The following is a 19,485-nucleotide window of genomic DNA, read 5'->3' as shown; positions in this document are numbered from 1 at the left end:
TTTTTCGTTCGGTTCGATAACATAATGAAAAAGCCTCCAATTGGCCAGTGGCGTCGCACCGTTGGGACGAGCTTGCTAAATTGAGAGAGCAAGATTCAAGTCAGGGTCACAAGACACGCACGAGATTACACGACACTGGGTCTGAAATCACCGGGGAATCCAAGCCACATTCGAAACAAAGTTTTCTCTTGTCTCCTTTTTTTTTTCCGACCACATTCCTACCAAACTTCGTTTCTACAAAGGGGACCCGTGTAAACTGGCAATCTACCACGCATAACCAGCGATAAAGGTATACTGAATCTAGACTAGACTAAGGTACGGAGAAATTAAGTCCTAGGTCTAGAACTAGTTCTAGAATTAGAAGTACCAAGGCTACCTCACCAAGGTAGGTACCTACCTAAGGTACCTGCCACTTCGTACCCGGTACCCAGCTTGCCAGGTACGAAATAGTAGTTCTAATAATTGCTTCGTACAGTAAGAGTCGATGCGTCGCAGATGACGTCAGATACACCACGTGATACGGCGCCTCCACTGATACCCGCTGGCAGTCGCGTTCAGGGTGTCAGGGCGACGCGCTAGACACGCCAAGCACTCGAAGCACCCTTTAGAGCGGCTGAAACCCCTCGACTGTGAAGTCATCATGTTGTACTGCATGTCGTCGCACAGCCGAAAAAGTCGCAACGCTGACAAGCTTCATCGCTTCCAAGCTCACAGACATGTCCGACGATGAGTCTTTAGTAGATCCGATTGACAGAGAGGCTGTCTTCAATGCGTTGAACCAGGCGTTTGACAAGATTGATCGAAGCTTCGCTACCAGTATATATTGCCCTCCTACCAGCCCATGGTTCTCTTTATTGCATGGAGCCAACTGACATGAACTTGAATGAATCCAGAGCTACAAACTAGGGATAAAAAGCAACATGCTTTCCTGTACAGGGAGAATAAGATATTGGAAGCTCAAGTGCTAGCGTTGCAGCAAGAGACCTCGGCTTTGAGGGAAAAGGTCCAGGAACTTTCGGCAGCCAATAATGCAACTGAGCAGCATCATGAGTCTGCTCTTAATTCCCGCCAAGGCCAGCTCTCAGGAAAGCGGGCTCACGGTTCAAACGAAGGTGATGATGCCTACAGAGTACCAACCGCCCAACAGTTAGCGACCAAATATGCTCGGCATTCGTCGCTCGATCCAAGACCTGAGGAGGCTATGGACTACGAACGCCTAAAGGAACGCTATACGCTTTTGAGAGCAGCTAATAAACTGCTCAAGAAAGAAGTGAGGGAATCGCAAGATAAGGAAGAGAAATGGTGGCACTATGCCGAGGTTCTCGAAAAAGAACTTGGGATACATGGTATCAACGAGCAGACTTCGCGACGTTTCGAGATCGCAGCAGAGGCTATGAAAAGATCTCGCGCGGAAAGACGGACTTGGAAAGCTGCTGCTATATTGGATCAACCCATCGATGTGGCGCCAGAAAGACGCTCTGAGCATACCGCTGCTGGACCGAGCGCAAATTCCAGCTTCAACTCAGATACAGAGCTGATCGCCCCCCATGAGCCGAGTGGTAGTAATGCACCCTCAAGGTCATTTCAAGTCACTGCTCAGCCATTGACAACAAGGCAACCTTCTCCAAAATCCGAAGCACCAACGGAGGAAGGATCAGACCAAGACGAGGAGCTCAGCTTACCAGCGCATCCAAGTGACCAAACTCCCAAGGCACACAACACCGCAAATATAAAGCAAGAACCATCGTCGGATCCTCCCGTTTTCCTTTCGGCTCGGCCAGTGAAGAAGCGAAGGGTTGCTGGAGATGAATCGACCAGAATCAGCACGCCCTCCCGCCGCCCAGTCAAGGATGAGGATGACCAAGACGACCCTGCAACATATCTTAGGACATTGGCCGCGTTGCGAAAGTCTCCTCAAGAAAGCTTTGACCTTGATGATGGAATTACGGAGATGCCAACACCCAAAAAATGCAGATTCTATAAAGCAGCCGGAGGTAGCAATGTTTCCAACAGACGAGCTTCCCCTGCGGTTAAATCAGGACAAAACGAAGCTCCCCGCTCCCCAGTTTCTGACCGCACGCCAAAGCAACCAGTTATTCATGATGACGTACCGTCTTCTGACGATGCTGAGAAAGGACGTGACAGCTCACCTTTTGGATTCCAGCCCCTTGGTACGCTTCTCAACACGCCAGCAGAAGAGAGAGCCAAGACGAATCCACTCGTCCTGAAACCTGTTGCTCGCCGAGAATTACAGGACCGGGATAGTCGCACGCCTGCGAAGGAAATGAGCCGGGGCAGTAAACGGAAAGCAGATGGCGACACTGAGATCTACCAATCGCCCAAGCACGCGCCAACCCTCCTCGCGCCTTCGGCTCAAACACCTAAGAAGCGATTGTCCCCGGGTGTCATTACTCCTGGGAAATTTAAAGACGAAGCAGCTGCCCCGGCTCCAGCCCCCCGCAGTACAGCTCGGAAACCATTGGCAGATCGCTCCACTAATATTCAGACTAGAAGCCGAGGGGCTCCTCTTCGCTCTTTGCCTGTCGATTCGCTGCTGCTTACCGACTTCAGGATCAATCCAGCGACGAACGACAACAAAGATTTTGCATTCGATGAAGTTGTTCGGCATAAGGACGACCGAGCCAAGATGACCGGCTGTACAGATCCTCGATGTCCCAGAACAAAAGACATGCACGCCATGGTATTGGCCGAGGTTGCTCACCTGACAAAGGAGCACGGAGAGAGGTTTTATCAAACGCCAGAGGGCGTCGCCCTGGTTGAGAAGTACCTTGGGGATGACGCTGGCCGCATACCAAAGATGAACGTTTCTCAACGCAGGACGCTCTGGACGCAGGCGCGACTCCAGCAACAGGCCAACATTTACGGCAGATGTAGGCATCGCTTTGACCGTGCCAACACTCCAGAACAGTATTGGGACACGGGATTCCCCAATACACAAGAGCAGGAGAGAGACCGAGAAGAGGGACGTATGACGGATAGGCGTATGGTGGAAGTGAGACGCCGTGAGGCCTTGAAAAAGGGGGGCAGGTGGTTGTTCAAGGATGAGTATCCGTCCGACGCCGGTAAAAGGCCTCGCGTGTAACTTGGGACCACGGTACATTAAATCTGTGCAACTATAGCATGGCGACAACATACTGTTTTTTTGACTCAATGACTGGCTTATATCCAAAACTTAAGCTGTCAGTCGCTAGGCTGAGCGATCATATCAAGACTTTGATCCGCAGTGAGTCAATGTGCGCCTAATACTATTGCTATTCCTGGCAACCACCATCACTGTCGACAACAATTTCAAAGTTGTCGATGCATAAGCGCCCATAAATCGGTTCTTGGATGGCGCATTTACCTTAAGCACAAAGCCTACTCTCCCACTTTAATAAAATCATACGCGCAATACAACATCCCGGAGTTGATACCAGCGGTCGAGTTGTTAATCCTGTTTGCCCACACTTTCTTAGATTCTACGGAATTCCAGCGATGCTGCCTGGCCGGCACCGAGCCCTCAAGATATCTGGAGTTTGATATGCAAAACAATGCCAACGCCTTCATCAGCGTATACCCTACTCCCAACTACTGAAAGCTTCCCAGGTCGATTTATGCGTCCGTCGCCACTGGAGAAACATATCCCTGACGCCCTCCGATATCGCAGACCCTTTGCTGCCCCCACGTCTCCATTTCTCCATGATGCCGTACATACGTTTCGCGAGTTCCTCCACCTCGGTCATCCTCGGCTCGCTACCTGGTTTGTCAACGCGTTTTTGCTTCCGGATGTTTCGCTCTCCCTGGCTGTCCACCTCGGCAAGTCTCATCGCAATCGTGACTTTGACGAGGTCTGCGGGGGTCGACTGCGTTTGGCTGCCGCTGTGCTCGAGGTCGCCAATGTATACGGCGTGCCGTAGGCGTGCAACTGTATCGCCGTACATCTTCAAGAGTACGGAGCAGACGTCTCGAGCCAGAGTGTCCCAGAGGAGCACATTCCCCTCGTCACTCTCGAGGTAGGAGGAGATGCACAAGTCCAGCTTATTGCTGAAAATACGATAGTCTGCGTCCCATCCCTGCTTGAACAACAGAGGTGATGGGAGAGGAAGGGACCAGAGACGCAGGGGGAACGTCCCGGGTAGACAGCCAGCGTTCAAGTTCTTGCTTGAGGCCTTCTTGCACACAAGGTCAACTAGGCTTCGTGCAAGAGTATCAGTCACCTCGCACCGGTATGACCAACATTTCTCTTTTTCTTTGGTATCCCAGAACTCGAAAAATGTGGGATCCAGCAAGTTATAAACGAGGTATGCCCAATCTTCCATGCACTCTTCGTAATCGTCAAGCAGCAAAGACGCCTGACTGACTATGGCGTTGATTAAGTCGGCCGTCGGACACTCTTTAGTAGCCGGTAACGCTATCAACGAAAACAGGTACCTGCTTTCGTCTTTCCAGAACGAAATGAACTCATCTTTTCCGACTATGGATTTCCAGTGCGACGTGCTTGCATCGTTGCGCAAGCTGGCATCTTGGTTCAGCCTGTGATTGAACTGCTGAAGCTCCCATGGGGGCCGCATCCTGAACAGGACGTATTCGTTGTATTCGGCAATGAATGACGGCGGTACGAGGTCACCGTGATTGCTCATTATGGTGTGCCACATAGCATCGGATACGGGCATGGCAGGCAGGGCATCGGCGCTTAGCTGTGAACCGTGCTTTGCGAAGAAGACAGACAGCCACTTCCTGTGTTGTACCTGCGAGCTCTTCAAGGCAGGTAGCACAAGACGTGCGAACAGCTCGGCCCGAAACGGTGCGAGGTTTGGGTATGTCTCTTTGTCGATGCTTTCGCAAAGAGCAGAGAACAACGACGGCAAGTCGTATGCGTTGAACTCAGAGACGGTGGGGAGCCACAGCTTTTCTTTGCTCTCTACCCAGTCGGCTTCGCTCATGGAGAGACGCTCGTCAACGTTGCCTGCGAACGGGACCGACATTTCGAGCGTGGCCATGATCCTCTCAAACACCGGATCAGATCTCGGGTTCTCACCGATCTCACCCACGATCGTGTTGAACGTGCTGAGTAGGCTGCTCAAAGTGGCGATGCGAACATCGATGTGCGTGCCCGCCTTGGACAAATCGAGTAGTACTTGCAAAGCGGTATCGGGCGAGATGAAGTCGGCCTTTTTGACGACTTGAGCGAGGTACTTGACGGTCGAGACCTTGACAATGGAGCGAGGAGGGGCGCTCTTGGGCGCTTCCAGCTCGCCTACCTTGACATACGATTGCTCCTCGAGTTTATCTCCGATGGCGGCCGCGAAATCAAGGAGCATCCCCTCGGCTTCTTGGGCCGGGAGGTTCCTGAACAGACCGATAGACAGGAACTTCCTGTGCCAGCTGCTGGATTCCGGGTTGCTCATGACTTCATCTATGATCAAGTCACGCGTGTACTTGGATATATCTCTGCCCGCAAGTCGCGCTACGGATTGGTGTGCCAGCGATCTCAACTCACTCCCGACACTCTCGTGGTCGGTGCTGGCATTTTTATCCACCTTCCAGTCGGCGGCGGCTTGACGCAACGTCTGCGTGGCATAACGGAGGCTATCGCCGTGAAGCCTATTGACCAGGCTCATAGTAGAGTATGTGACTCGGGAAAGAAAGTCGTAGCCGATGCTGTTTGTCAAATCGGCGGTTCCCTCCCACATGATGTGGAAGAAATCTGGCTCCGAGCCGCTAGGCTGCACCTCGATTCCCTGCGTCCGAAACACGCGCTGCTCGTAGACCTGATAGTAGAGCTGCGTCAAATTGTCCCAGCGCAAGAGATTGTGCTTCGGCTCCTCTTTGCTAATCTTGGCTGACTCGTTCAACGTCTTGAGTATACCGTTCGCGGCTGCGATCTGCTTTCTGATCCCGCCCCAGCTCACCTCCTCCGGCAGCGGTGATGGGATACCAGAGAGCAGATTGATCCCCTCCTGATTAAGGAGGGCATCCCTCGTGAACAGAGACTTTGCAGCAAAGTAGTCACGGACGAAGCGCTGCTGCCACAGGACCGTCTCGCCATACAGCTCCAGACTACCACTCGCTATGGCGTAGTGAGCGGCGGCTCTTGCGTACAGTGTGCGGTCCTCTGGCTCTCGCGAAGTGGCTGCCGTCTTCCGAAGGCGGTCAACTTCTTCGGATGCTTTTGACAGGGCCCCGGGGCTTCCCCGCCGGTATACGGTGAGGAGAAGCTCGACGTTGAAGTTGCGTCGTGGGCCGAGGCGAGACAATTGGTAGATGGTGGTCCCATGGCACTTGGTCAAGAAGTCAAAATCGGGGTTGGCTTCGTACAGTCTTTGTAGAAAGTGCACGGATTTCTCCTTTTCTAATCCCTCAAAGATTCCGAGGGGCCAGCCTTGGTTTGCAAGCGGTTTGGAGTCGGATGATGTTTCGATATCGACACCCCAGCGTGGAACGTGCAGACAATACAGACGCAGCAATTGCCATTTTAGCTTTGGGTTGGGCTCTTTGGTCGAAAAATATCCGCATGCTTCCAAATATCGGGAACTGATTTCTTTCTCCGTCCCACCAAAACCCAGACGAAGAGCGCACGCCAATAGCCCTTCGTAATAATCTGGGTCTGCACTCCAACGATAGATGATGACTGATATCTGGGGCTCGCGTCCTTTGGAGCTCGTTCCCTTGGACCGAGCTTCTTTGGAGAGTCCAAGACGCATGGCTTCGTCCAAGAGGTTGTCGTACCGACGGGGATATTTCTCCCAGATGGTGAGGATGGCAGACATGAATTCTTTTGCGTGCTGCGTTTTCTTGAGCTCTGGATTGGCTCTTATCAGTCGGAAACCCATGTTGACGAGGAATGTTTTGTCCCCGCGCCTGTGCTTCTTGTTGTGCCTACGGAAGATGGACATGAGAAGCTCCAGCTCGGATACCTCGCGCGGCCAGCGTTTTACGGTGCAGCTGTTTGCGAGACGCTCTTCCAGCAGCTTCCAGGCGAACTGCATGGATGCCGACATGTGTGGCTGATCTCCGGGCACCTGGGGCTGAGAAAAGACGAGCTGCTTGAACAACACTTTCAACTCGGTCTTTGAGATCTGAGCAGCGTTGTGCGTCAGGTATTCAGTCAGGCGCCGCTTCAACATGTCGTCGTGGGTAGAGACGAGGTCCTTGAGCCGCTTTTCGTCGAGCCCCCGGTAAAGCGGGTGCGACTCGTCCTGGGATTGCAGGATATCATGGACAAATTCCGAGGGGCAAGCGACCAACATGCGGGCGTAGATGGGCTGCAGCGGGCGCTTGTCTTGGCTTTGTAGCATCGAAGAGGGATATTGCTGTGGGAGAAGGGCGGTCAGGAGCTGCTGGACGGCCGTCTCCCTCTCCCTCGGCATGCCGATGCGGCCTCTACAGTTGCTGATGCTCTGGCAAAAGGCAGAGACCTCTCTGGCAGACGCTAACGACAGCAATTCAACGAGGCCGGCTGTGCCTCCGGCAATGTCCCAGCATTGCTTCCACTCGTCTGGTTTCTTCAAGGCCTTGCCAAAGTCATCAATGGCGCCGAGGCGACGATCAATATCGTAATCCTCTCTCCATATTTTGGCCCAGTCAGCCAGCTCAGAGGGCGCCATAATAAGAGCTTGATCTCTCTTTTGGTTTTAAGTGATTGGTATAGCGCCAGCGCCGGGAGCAATAATTTTTCGAGGCGAACAGTGTGGAAAAGTATAGATTAATCAGTTCGATTCCAGACAGAGAAGAGAGACATGGAGGAATTTCAATTTCAGTAGTAGCAAACGGGCGGCCCTGGTTTGGTATTTATCAGCGTCTATCATCACGTCAAGAGACTTAGGTAGGGCTGCAAAGCGCGCGGGTGTAAAGATATCTGAAAGGGGCAGTGTTTTGTGGGCCAATTACATTCAATCAAACACCTTCCAACTGGGGTAACATGCATCACACCGGAGGCGCCTAGGGCCTCGGCGTGGGGAAACAACAAACCCCGGGGTGACTCTGCTGACTGCGTGAATTACCGTTGGTGTAAACGAAGTAATACAGATAGAGGTTGGCCGTTTTTTTTTTTTTGTTTTTTTGTTTTTTTTTTTTTTTTGAGGCAGAAAACCAACATTTCTGTACGCCATGGATACGATACAAATCTCTCCGAATATCTGCCAACCGCCGTTGGAGAAGTGACGAAAAGCGTGGCGCCAGAAGAAAAGAAAAGAAAAGAAAGAGAGAGAAAAGGGATGTTTTACAGAACTGCAACTGGTGGGACAATAATCAGGGCATGTTGATAGCATGTGGCAATTTCTTTTATTAAGAATTATCATTTACTATTCTTTGCTTTCAACTCGAGTCGTACCCTTCATCCGCGTATAACCCGAGAATCCGTACCAGCTTCCCTGCTATAAATCCCATTTGATGGTAAAAATGACTTTTGTCATGTCGCCATCAATCCTATGTGAGCTTGACGGATGATGATCGTTTATGTGAAGGTAGACTTGCGTGGGGGAAATAAAGGGCCCAGCGAAGCCATCAGGGCAGTAATACCAATAGGTAGATCTCAGCCTGGGATAACGACCCAGTATTTGAACCACGGGATCTTTGGCTTTAAGCTCCACTTCACCAGTTCGCCTTATGGTTGCTAAGGCAGCTTCTAAAGCTGGATTTTCACTTTGAGGTTGAACCGGAGGATGATTGGACTGTGTAAGATCTCATCTTGAACTGAACCATTATATATAATAAAGATGCGTAGAGTACAATTTGAAGGAACGTTAAGATATAGGTTGAACGGCAAATTTAGAACTGCTCCTTGATATTTAGCGGAGGAAAATGTTGTTGGGGTCGATGATCAACATGTATTGTACCCCTGGGTGAGGTGACAGCTGGCGATTCTTATAAACTTCAATGTATTGTACAATTCACGGCTTTCGACGTGAGATTGTGCAAAATTTAGCAACGCGTTGCAAAAATACTATTTTTTTTATTTTTTTTAGTTGGATCGTGGATGTAGCAATTTGGACAGTGGGAGAGCGACTCGTGTAATCTTTTAAAAGCCTCAAAACCATAAAAATGTCTAGGTCCAGCTTATGTCCTCGATTGACTAACCTGGCCGTCTGCTAAAAAATAACTTCAAAATAATATGATTGTAAAATTTTCTTTGGGTTCTGTGTTCTTAACCGGTGGCTATCGTCATGTTTGTCCAACATATCGAGAAGTATACCACATATAAGCTTAGTATACACATTTTAGATTTTCTCCAAGAAAACACATACACACACACACAATATTCTGTGGTAGATGGAGCCATCTGTTTTCTGGGAAACGACTCATACACTCTTCCAAAAACAACAAGCTAACAATAAGAATATATTATGCAGATCTAATGTATACTTACCTGCTAATAATAACTAACATGGGTAAAATGATCTTCAAGACATTACGACACAGGCCACTTGAGTCGTCGAGAGTCATTGGGATGCCCGTATATTCCGGTGGGCACAAGCCGTAATTAAGTGTTGTGCGAGGTGGTGGAATGGCTTATCAGTGGGTCGGGTCATGTTGGCGAATTTATATGGTGAATCCTAGGTAAACTTGCCAGGGGGAGGAGGCTCATGAAATCTTTGCGCAAGCCAGCGAGAAACAGAAAATAGAGCGGGCTCTACTGCATAGGCTTCCTATTACTATGACTGAAATGTTGCTCAGGTGGCCTGGTCGAGTAATATCTGAGGTGCACGTAGAAGGTTTTGTCGACGGCAACATTATAAACCCTGACGATTCATCATTTAGCATAGGATGCGTCCGCATTGTGAATATAGAAACTGCTTACCTGCCTGCCTTCCTGCCTACCTTCCTGTTTGCCTGTATGCTTGTTTCGCCATAGGCGGGGATACTTGATCGTCTGGGTAATGGGCCTTCATGTGTTCTTGTAAGGACGTAAGGACGATAGTCTGGAACAGCAAAACGGCCATCCAAAAACTATTGGCTAATTTGAGAAATCTATTCCAGAAGAATCCCCTTCTCCCTTCCGACTTTTCACGCTTTCCTCCTAAACTAACACACTTTTACAGCCTGCGCATAATAAATTGCCTGTCCACCCACCACCCATGCGGTCCATTAGGCAAACCTTCATTTGCTTTGCCTGTCAGATCCTCACATTATAGGAAGCACACAATTCTTGACACTAGACCTCTCTTTGGCATGCGAACTAAACCCGCTCCTCCATTTCTCTTTGAATAACTACAGCATTCATTCGAAAACTCTCCTGTTCGTTCAAGCCATAGCCACTGTCAAGTCGATTTAAATTGCAGTGATCATGGATGGTTGATCTCATGATATGGGTTAGATATTATGGCTTTCATCATATTTTTGCCAGTAGGTAGGTAAATGAGTAAGTACCAAGGCGAAACGAGTTTAAGCAGGAGTCCATGTACTTTAGTGTCCCTACCTGCGTTAATATTGGGTGGGACGCAAAACTGACTGCCGACTACTGAAAGTGATTGCTTGACAAGACCATTTTTTGGGGAATTGTGCTGGCTCTTCCTGATGGGCGTCCAGCAACAGTGCTTTATATGATTCAACAGAGCAAGGCTCTTGGCATCCATCAGGCCTGTGATCGCGACCTTCATCCTGTCAAGCTCGTCGACAGCGAGCCTATACTTTAGCCACATAGCCTTTTGGAACAGTTCTTCAAATCCATTCTTTGTTAGTGGACCAAACGAAGACTCTGAAATATCACGGAGACTAGCACCTATTGATGCGTTGGGGAGATCGTATTTGCCCTGTCACTGAACCTGCACAAGACTACCAATCTGAGGCATTAACAGCCTCTGTCTGGGACAGGTACAACGAGTGCATCGGTGGGTGACGATGGAGGATGCGAATTGGGGTCAGCAAACAACCTAGGTAAAGAAAAGAATCCCACTCAGATGTGCTTGTTGCCTTTGATGCAAACACTGTCACTTGCCGCATGCCATAATCAGTCAAGTCCTGATTAAGGTGGTTACATCTTTCACCGAAGTCATGAAGGATCATGCAGTAGCAGCTGGTCAAATCACATTATGTCATAGGGTATCCTAGTAGGCTTGGCTATCGCACGGACCATATAAGCTCCACTGACCATTAGTCATTCCCTTTCTTGATAATAAGATTTCATGTTGCATCACAGATGGAGAAGAGTGACTCAGCTGCAAACTTTCAGTGCACTGACCAGCTAACGCTTGTCTATAAAAAGGCCCCGAACCTCTCATCCTTTGTGCTTGTTTTCCCCTTCCTTTCTTCCCCAGCTCTCTTTGCCTTTTGGCTTAGATCAAGTGTAGTATCTGTTCTTTTCAGTTTAATCTCTGAAACTGGTCTATTTGACCAGAATCAAATGATTATACTTATTTTTGTCACCAGGAGGGTTTCCGCTGGGCTTGCCCATGATTCCCTCCACTGTGTCCCTCCTATCACACTGCCTGGAGGCGACGCGAACTCTTATTTCATTGTTGTTGGGGCTTGCCCTGGCTGCGAAGAAGAAAACTTCAATATGGCCTGTTATAGATCTGAGAGGAGAGTCAAAGGCTGGTGTGATATTCTGTTTATCCATATTATAAACTATCAAAAATTCAGCAACGACAGATCTATGTTAAGACGTCGAGTTCCGATGGCAGACGTGCGCAGTGTTTGTGCTAGTGTTGTGAGCGCGTGCGTCGAGGAAAAATACACGAAACCATGTGAGCCTAGTGGGTGCATAGTTACTATGTGTAACTTCACCCTCATAATGGAAAACCCCAACCCCCCCGTATTAACATGGACGCTGGGCTCCTTGCAATTTATCGGCCAATAAATAAACTCAGATGGATAATAAGCGGGACCGAGCAACAAGGGAAGCACAAACTGCTTTGCAGAATTGTGTGTCGTTACAAGGTGAGTTCGAGTACCTGTCCGCATGCTGGTTTATTCAGAGGGGTTAGGTGTATAAAAGTATCGCAGTATTTTAAGTTTTTCATATGCACTTTGGTGCCCAGAAAACCATTATAAACTGCGCTTGCGTTAATAAATTCATACCAACGAGACAAAGGCCAAGGAATGAAAAAAAAAAAAAAAAAAAAAAAAAAAAAAAAAAAAAAAAAAAAAAAAAAAAAAAAAAAACCAATTGGACATTTGTAGTATAACGAAAGCTTATTAGGGTCAGTCAGGTGGCTGGTCCCTCAATCTTGAATAAAGTCCCTTACATTTAATATAACGAGACCAATATGTTTTTTTTTTTTTTTTTTTTTTTTCAATTTCAAATATTGATGTGCAAACTCCTGAAGTTTAGAATGAATGGGGCGGAGAGAGTCAAAAATTATTTGAACAAGAACTCATTTTGTTTGTTGAATGTCAGAATAGAGTGATAGAAATGCTGTTTTTGATCAGCCCTAAGTGAACAAAAAAGGAAATCGCATTGAAAGAATTTACCAATTCAAGAAGTGCAGGTAGTCGGAAACAGCAGGTGCAAAATCCCGGTCTCCTGGCTCCAATTACTCAGTTCGTTCCTTTTCATCGTTCCCTAATTCTTCCCTCAGCAACCCAAGTGAGGAACCACCACCAAATTAAGATGGCTCAAATGATACCTCAAGCGGTCTTGGACCAACTCAAGGCCCAGATCGATCAAGATTCCAAAACCAAGGAGGCACTCGGCGACATTACCGAGAAACTTGAGCGCGAGGTCGCATACTCGCAGGGCGTCATCTCGCGGGTCCATGCCACAAGGGTTGCCGACTATGCTGCAGCGCTGCTGCCGCAGTTGGAGTGTGCAATCAAGGACATGATTGCCACGACAAAAGAGCTCGAAGAGGAGGCTTCAAAGCATCCGTACTACAAGTGAGCCTGACATCCTCAAAATCTACTTTTTTACAATTGCAAGGTTTTTGTTTCTGTGATCAACCTGCTGACTTCCTTTACTACAGATACAACTTTAAATGGACCCGTCATGTGCGGGGTGCCATATTCACCATTGTGCTGTGCGCATTCTTGGGCGGCCTCGGGAACGAGACCAAGGCTGGAGAGCTGGGTAGACTATTGAGCTTGGAGGAGGTCGGTGCTGTACTCCAGGGTAAGCTGAAGATAGCATCCGGCTCAAAGTCCCAAAAAGAAGAAGAAAAAAAAACATGCCGAAAGCCCCTGAAAATTAAACTGACCCCAACCCGCTGCGATTCACAGTCCCCGTCAACATTCAAGACCGCGATGCCTTCCACATCACCATTGAGGAGTACCTGCTCGCGCTGACCGACCTGACCAACGAGTTGAGCCGGCTCGCAACCAACGCGGTGACGTTGGGTGACTTTGAGATGGCGGTCCGCATCAGCTCTTTTGTGAGAGACCTGCATGCTGGTTTCCAGCTGCTGAACCTCAAGAACGATATCTTGAGGAAGCGTGTCGACAGCGTCAAATACGACGTCAAGAAAGTCGAGGATGTGGTCTACGATTTGTCACTGAGGAACTTGATCCCGGCGAGGCAGGGTGCAGGTGCAGCACAGTAGACAGACATCAAGTTCTAGCTCCAGATATGATTGCTTCAAAATGTATGCCCACAGAAGCCAGGAAAGACGGCGACCTAGACGGAAACTGGGATGGACCAGGCGTCATGTAGCATATCTGCATTTGTTTGGTTGCAATTGAAGCCCTCAACTGCTCCAGTGGACTCTGGGATGGCATTGCATTGAATAAATATCACTTAGATACCACCCAAGTTTCCGAGAGATTGGGTGCTTTGAGTCTATCTAGGTGGCGTGGCAATCGTGTAGGCTATATTTTTTTGCCAATTTACAATGGAGTCAGTCAAGGCGCAAAACGCGATTTTTGGTTGTGTTTGATTTTCGTAAGAGCATTTCACACGCCAACGTGATGGATTTCAAATCGCCAAGCCGTTCTCTCCCCTCCCAAAAAAAAAAAAAAAAAAAAAAAAAAAAACAATTAGAGAAGCTTTGCCCCCCCAGAATGAAGCTCAAATAATCGTCAGTGATTGGTAGCACCTACCAGTAGAGGGCTCGAGCTTCACCCAAAGGACCCACATGAGTTCAAGAGCAGCAAACCAGCAGGTCTAGCCCAAGCACCAAATGCTGTGCGGCCGGCCAGGCGACCACTCGCAAGGGTGATTGCTAGGTGCGAGAAAAATCCCGACCCAAATTTCGTCGCGCAGGTTGCTGTGAGGCAGTGGGTGGTTCGCCAAACTTCACCCCAACTTCCACCCTGCCAACGACCCTCCCATCTTGGTCTGTCTGTCTGTCTGCTTTGTTCGCGGTATGCAATTATTCTCTCCGCTCCTTCTGATTGTTTGTTTGCAGACCTAGGCATTTGTTTTTTTTTTTTTTTTTTTGTTTTTTTTTTGTTTACTTGGGTGTGGGTTTTGTTCTCCGTGTTTCTATTGGACTCTCTCTTTTGTTTCTGCTGCGGTCTTAGGCGAAACTTTGACGACTGGAACAAGGCCAAACAACCAACCTCGCCTCCCTTGACGCATATCAACCTCAAAACCTAAATTACTGCCTCCGATCATCCTGCGATTCGCCTAGCAACCGCGCGTTATCAACAACGCGATCATCTTCTTCCGTCGACCGGCAACGCGACCTGGCAGCAAGTCTAGCATTCCATATCCGACTACACGTGGCCGCTGCGGTCCCATCCGGAAACTTAAAAAAAACCACGCTCTTGCCACTCCGACGCATCCGATCGCCGCCGACCTGAACTTGCCAGATCCCCAAGCATTGGATAGACTTTGCAGTGGCAGCCTCCGCATCGGTGAGCCGCCATTGCGCTCCAACGAACCCTAAGCCGGCAGGATGAGCAATCGTCATCTGCCGGCTGGGCAGGCCATGGATGGCGCGGGGAGCGCGGGCGTCGCCATGAGCCCTTCACACGGTGGTCCCGGCCCGAGCCCGGGTCCGCGCAGAGGTGGTCGTCCGCCGGCCTATCATCAGTCGCACTCCGCCTACAGCGCCACTCATCATCAACCCTTTCAACCGCACGTGCAACACCCGGGTGTCTATAGCGGCTACATGGGCCATCCCTATGCCAACTATGGCTATCCTCATACTGCTCCGATGCCGCCACCCTATCAGAACGGCGCCCAGTACTACGTACCCAACATGCCTGGCCAGCCGTACATGCCTTACCCTGCGCAGTATGCTCGATCGCCTCCAAGCATGCACCAGTACGTCCACACAATGGGAACTGGTGCAATACCGCCCCAGCCCGTACCGCAGCCGCAAGCATACCAGCGCAACCAACAGTCGCCTATTGTCGTCTCGTCTCCGTACCCGAACCCTCCACCTCCTCCTCGGTCCGCATCCCACAATCATGCCATGGTCGTGCCCCCTCAACCGATACACAGTACACCTCAACACGCTGCTGCGCAATATGCTCCTCAGCTCGTGCCGCAAGCCGCTCCTCGGGCCCAGACCGAGGCTGCGGCCCAGACGGCTGCTCCTGTTGCTCCTGTTGAAGCCGAGGCACCCCCCACACCTTCATCAAGCAGCTCAGCACAGGCACAGGCGCCAGCTTTGCCTATGACGCCTCCGACACCACAGACCGTTGAGACTTCGGTTGAGCTGTCTGCCAGCCCGAAGGCTCAGGCACAAGCCAACCTCTCACCCCCTCGAACAAGCTTTACGCCACCTGTAAGTAAAATATCTGAACCTCACGCCAACGCTTTGCTAACGGATATCCAGCTTCCTTGGTCTACTCATCCCGACGAGTCATGGCCAAAGCGAGCCAACAAGATAAAGAGGTGTCACAAAGCGCTCGATAACCAGGTCCAAGCGCTTTCCCTCCCGGCAATGGAAGAATCAGGCACTGGTGCGACTGCTGATAGCTCAGTGGAGGCTACTGAGGGATCTGCGGCGTCTATTTCAAAACCTACTGAGGCGACAGCTGCTCAGGGTGCCGAAACATCGGGTGCTGGCGAAAGCGACCCGTTCCATGCTAAATGGGAGGTGTCTGTACAAGCAGACCCAGTTGCACACTCTCCATCTTCACAAGACCAACCGTCCGGAGCATCCACATCCCCTACAACACCTGCTTCGATCAACGCCACTCCGTCCGCCACATCAGCCACTCCAACTCCCGGAAAGTCCAAGGGTCCCAGTCGCCCTGCAGCCGCGGCCGTACCCATAATACCAGCTGTACCCAAGGGTTCACCGAAGGAGGCCAAGGTCTCTCAAGCAGACAAAGTACCTGTTGAGCAGAAGGCTGACAGTTCTGCATCCGATGCTGGTAACACCGCTTCGACTTCTACTCTGTCTGCTGGGCCGACCGCAACTGAATCTCCCTCGTCTGGGCCTGTACCTGCCTCTGTTCCCGCCGCTCCCAAGCTCTGGACTGGACTTTTCGCCAAAACCGCTGCTGCTGCTGCCAGCGCTACTCCTGGCGAAGCCACTTCTGGACAGACTGGTACCAATGGGACAGCCGCTACGGATTCTGCTACTGGCAATACTGCCACTGGTACGTCTGGCTTCGTTCAAGCGAAAAACAGCTCGCTCGCCGAAGCCCTGAGGGCATATCGTGTTGGGAACGGAGATAAGCTAGCATTTATTGAACCCAGAGGCCTGATCAACACCGGAAATATGTGCTACATGAATTCTGTAAGTTTCCAGGGATAAAAGGGTTTCTCTTTTCGAAGATTTTCCAGCGCTGACATCAACTCCAGGTCCTTCAAGTCCTTCTTTTCTGCACGCCTTTCTACGATTTTCTCGAGCAAGCAGGGAAAAAGGTTACTCATAGCTTCAACAGCGAAACTCCTCTTATCGATGCCATGTTAGTTTATAACCATCCTAGTCTATGTATATACCAAGTTGATTGTATGCTGACGAACATGTGTAGGATTGAGTTTATGCGCGACTTCAAGATCATCGATTCAGCCATTTCAGTTGATCAGTTGCGACGCAGGCTCAAGAGCGAAGAGCTTGAGCAGTACGGAGAGCCGTTTACACCCGAGTTCATTTACGAGGCCATCAGGAAGCTCCCTCGCTTCTCAAGCATGAGGGTATGTCATTCTGGCGATCACAAACATGCTACTCGAGTGACTATTGCTGACCTCTTTATTTCGCGTAGCGTGGTCATCAACAAGATGCTGAAGAGTTTCTCGGCTTTTTCCTGGAGTCACTTCATGATGAGTGCACCCACGTGATGCGCGCAGCTGGGCCACAATCAAGCACATCCACAGCCCCTCAATCATCCGCGCAAACCCCTACTACATCAGCGCCCTCCGTGGGCGGTGGTGACAACGATTGGCTCGAGGTTGGGCCCCGACAGCGGGCTGCTATCACCCGCTCAAGTGGCCATTCAGACATGTCATCTCCGGTCACAAAGATCTTTGGAGGAGAGCTTCGATCCGAACTGCGGGTTCCTGGCCTCAAAGACTCGGTCACGCTTGAGCCTTACCAGCCCTTGCAGCTGGACATTGGCGCACCTCAAGTGCGAAATATCGTTGACGCTCTGCGTCACCTGACCAACCCTGAGAGCCTTCGTGGTGATTTTAACTCTCCTCGGGGCAAGGATGTTTCGGCCACCAAGCAGGTGTTTATCGAGTCTCTGCCACCTGTGCTGATCCTCCACCTCAAGCGATTCCAGTTTGACGCCGAGGGCAATGGCACTGTGAAGATCTGGAAGAAGGTCGGCTATCCACTCGAGTTAGAGATCCCCCGCGAGGTCATCTCCCGCGCCAAGCGCACGGCGGGCAGTTTGCCCAAGTACAAGCTGATTGCAGCGGTCTACCACCATGGCAAAAACGCCAGCGGAGGTCACTACACGGCTGACGTCCGCCGCCAGGACGGGACTGAGTGGATCAGACTGGACGATACTGTTATCAGACGCGTGCGAAGCGAGGATGTCGCCGAGGGCGGTGCAGAGGAGGATGTTGTGAAGGGCGACAATGCGTCTCGCAAGGACGGCGGTGGCTATGCTTCGGCAGCCGCCAACCGCTTCGCGGGCATGGGCGAGGACGATACGACCGACGACGACGGATGGAAGCAGGTCAGCACACCAGCGAGCGGAGGCAAGAAGTGGAGTAGCGTTGTCAATGGTGCCTCACCAGCAGCCGCAACAAAGGGGAAGCCGATCAAGGACAACATCAAAGACAACAAGGTCGCCTACCTACTTTTCTACCAGCGCATCTAGGACGGCACTGGCGAGGGCGGAGCTGGGCAGTTTGTCTTGAATGTCAAGGGTGCTGCAGGGCATAAATTCAGCCGGATGCCGCCCGTTGGAGATCGGAGAGGTGGCTGATATACATGCTACAATTCGCTTCCTCTATATACTTCGGTGTTGCGGCGTTTCGGTGCTGGCTGGGCTGGGAGGGTTTTGGGGGGTTGTTTTTGCATGAGGCTCTCCCCATGTCCAACATATTGCGCAGCAATGGCGCCGGGAGGTTGGACCCAGGCGGAAAAAAAGAAATCTTTGGTTTAGCTTCGCAAAAGGGGCAAATATTATGCATCGTTGCACCTCCGTACGTCGGGTGTGTTATTTTTTCTTTTCTCCACATTTTGTGCATCTTTTTGCATGATGTAAGTCGGAGCGTGGAGCATTTCATCTGGCGGTTTTCGGTGGAAAAAAAAAAAGTCGAAATGAAAAAGAAGAGATGTCGCTTGTTGCTTGACGCCCAGGCACCATCTCCACATATTAAAGTAATGCGTGAAAGGGGAGGAGGTTTTGAGGGTGTGGGTGTCAGGGGGTGATGGGGTGAGCCTTTGCGCCTGGTGGAAGAATCAGAGAAAGGGGAGGCGTATCAACCGAACCCCTCCTGATAGCAAATGGCCTGGCCCTGCGGATGATGGGGGTTTTTGATAACCAGGGCAGTACGATCCACCAGTGGGTTTGAGACGATGTCCTTTTTTTCTTCTTCTTCTTCTTGGGCGTGGGAGGGCATGATATAATTCAAGAGGTTCATGTGCTGCAGGTCAAAAAAAAAAAAAAAAATGCATGTAGTATCACGACTGAGAGAGATATCAAAACTCCCCGGAAGAATGGGGGGAGAAAGTTGTCGCAGATGATGTGTTGTTGCACAATCAAATAAAAAGAAAAAGAAATTTCAGAAAATTCATTTACTTATGAATGTGTTTCACAAAAAAGTTACGTCAGTCTTGCCACGCCCGATCTGACCCAGTGCCGACTTGAAAGGTAGGCGTTGCCTTCGTGTGCAGGTCCTCGGCCGTCTCACTGACAACCTTGAACCAGGGGGTTGGGTCTCGGATGGTGATATACTTCTTGACGTATAGTGCCACTAGGCTATGTAGTAGGCTAGATTTTGTATGTTATGGTATATATTTTGAGCAGGAACAGTTTATTTTGGTCTATCTCAGGACCATTGCGATTAGGATAAGACAGAGCGGTATCTGGTGGCATGGTCGAACCTAAGACTGTGGGCGCGGGCCCAAAAAACAGAGATGGTGAAGCAGCCGACACGATATGAGCACCCTATATAAACTATCAAATGTCTATTGTGCGACCGTGAGAGTCCTCTTCTGTTCTGGTGGAAAGGTCAAAAGATAAGAGAAGAGA

At 50.2% G+C, this 19,485-nt stretch overlaps 4 protein-coding genes across 4 annotated transcripts; 3 read left to right on the top strand and 1 right to left on the bottom strand.

The window, feature by feature from the left end:
* Positions 1-661: 661 nt before the first annotated feature.
* On the top strand, positions 662-3,103 carry PgNI_01892 (uncharacterized protein; the record flags this gene model as incomplete). Its single annotated transcript, XM_031121964.1, has 2 exons — positions 662-816; positions 894-3,103. Exons 1-2 carry the CDS (start codon positions 717-719, stop codon positions 3,101-3,103), a joined length of 2,310 nt encoding a protein of 769 aa, XP_030987884.1. The 5' UTR covers positions 662-716.
* Positions 3,104-3,578: 475 nt separating this feature from the next.
* On the bottom strand, positions 3,579-7,607 carry PgNI_01891 (uncharacterized protein; the record flags this gene model as incomplete). Its single annotated transcript, XM_031121963.1, has 1 exon — positions 3,579-7,607. The coding sequence occupies one exon, from the start codon at positions 7,605-7,607 to the stop codon at positions 3,579-3,581; it is 4,029 nt and encodes a 1,342-aa protein (XP_030988196.1).
* Positions 7,608-12,523: 4,916 nt separating this feature from the next.
* PgNI_01890 (uncharacterized protein) lies at positions 12,524-13,736 on the top strand. The gene is made up of 3 exons (XM_031121962.1): positions 12,524-12,816; positions 12,903-13,048; positions 13,156-13,736. The coding sequence occupies exons 1-3, from the start codon at positions 12,551-12,553 to the stop codon at positions 13,473-13,475; spliced, it is 732 nt and encodes a 243-aa protein (XP_030988197.1). The 5' UTR covers positions 12,524-12,550; the 3' UTR covers positions 13,476-13,736.
* A 532-nt stretch (positions 13,737-14,268) lies between these two features.
* On the top strand, positions 14,269-19,064 carry PgNI_01889 (uncharacterized protein). Its single transcript, XM_031121961.1, has 5 exons — positions 14,269-15,608; positions 15,660-16,571; positions 16,637-16,743; positions 16,810-16,972; positions 17,041-19,064. The coding sequence occupies exons 1-5, from the start codon at positions 14,772-14,774 to the stop codon at positions 18,103-18,105; spliced, it is 3,084 nt and encodes a 1,027-aa protein (XP_030986171.1). The 5' UTR covers positions 14,269-14,771; the 3' UTR covers positions 18,106-19,064.
* Positions 19,065-19,485: the final 421 nt, after the last annotated feature.

This window comes from Pyricularia grisea (assembly GCF_004355905.1).
Source record: "Pyricularia grisea strain NI907 chromosome Unknown Pyricularia_grisea_NI907_Scaffold_1, whole genome shotgun sequence".
Lineage (NCBI taxonomy): Eukaryota > Fungi > Ascomycota > Sordariomycetes > Magnaporthales > Pyriculariaceae > Pyricularia > Pyricularia grisea.
The sequence above is the reverse complement of the archived record's forward strand: the minus strand, read 5'-3'. Positions and strand labels throughout refer to the sequence as shown.

What these genes read in the sequence shown, in the direction of transcription:
- PgNI_01890 (XM_031121962.1), top strand. Translation starts at nt 12,551, where the DNA reads ATGGCTCAAATGATACCTCAAGCGGTCTTGGACCAACTCAAGGCCCAG. An exon ending in TCAAAGCATCCGTACTACAA is followed by an intron (nt 12,817 to 12,902) that starts GTGAGCCTGACA and finishes CCTTTACTACAG; the next exon opens with ATACAACTTTAAATGGACCC. An exon ending in GGTCGGTGCTGTACTCCAGG is followed by an intron (nt 13,049 to 13,155) that starts GTAAGCTGAAGA and finishes TGCGATTCACAG; the next exon opens with TCCCCGTCAACATTCAAGAC.
- PgNI_01889 (XM_031121961.1), top strand. Translation starts at nt 14,772, where the DNA reads ATGAGCAATCGTCATCTGCCGGCTGGGCAGGCCATGGATGGCGCGGGG. An exon ending in ATATGTGCTACATGAATTCT is followed by an intron (nt 16,572 to 16,636) that starts GTAAGTTTCCAG and finishes CATCAACTCCAG; the next exon opens with GTCCTTCAAGTCCTTCTTTT. An exon ending in CTCGCTTCTCAAGCATGAGG is followed by an intron (nt 16,973 to 17,040) that starts GTATGTCATTCT and finishes TATTTCGCGTAG; the next exon opens with CGTGGTCATCAACAAGATGC.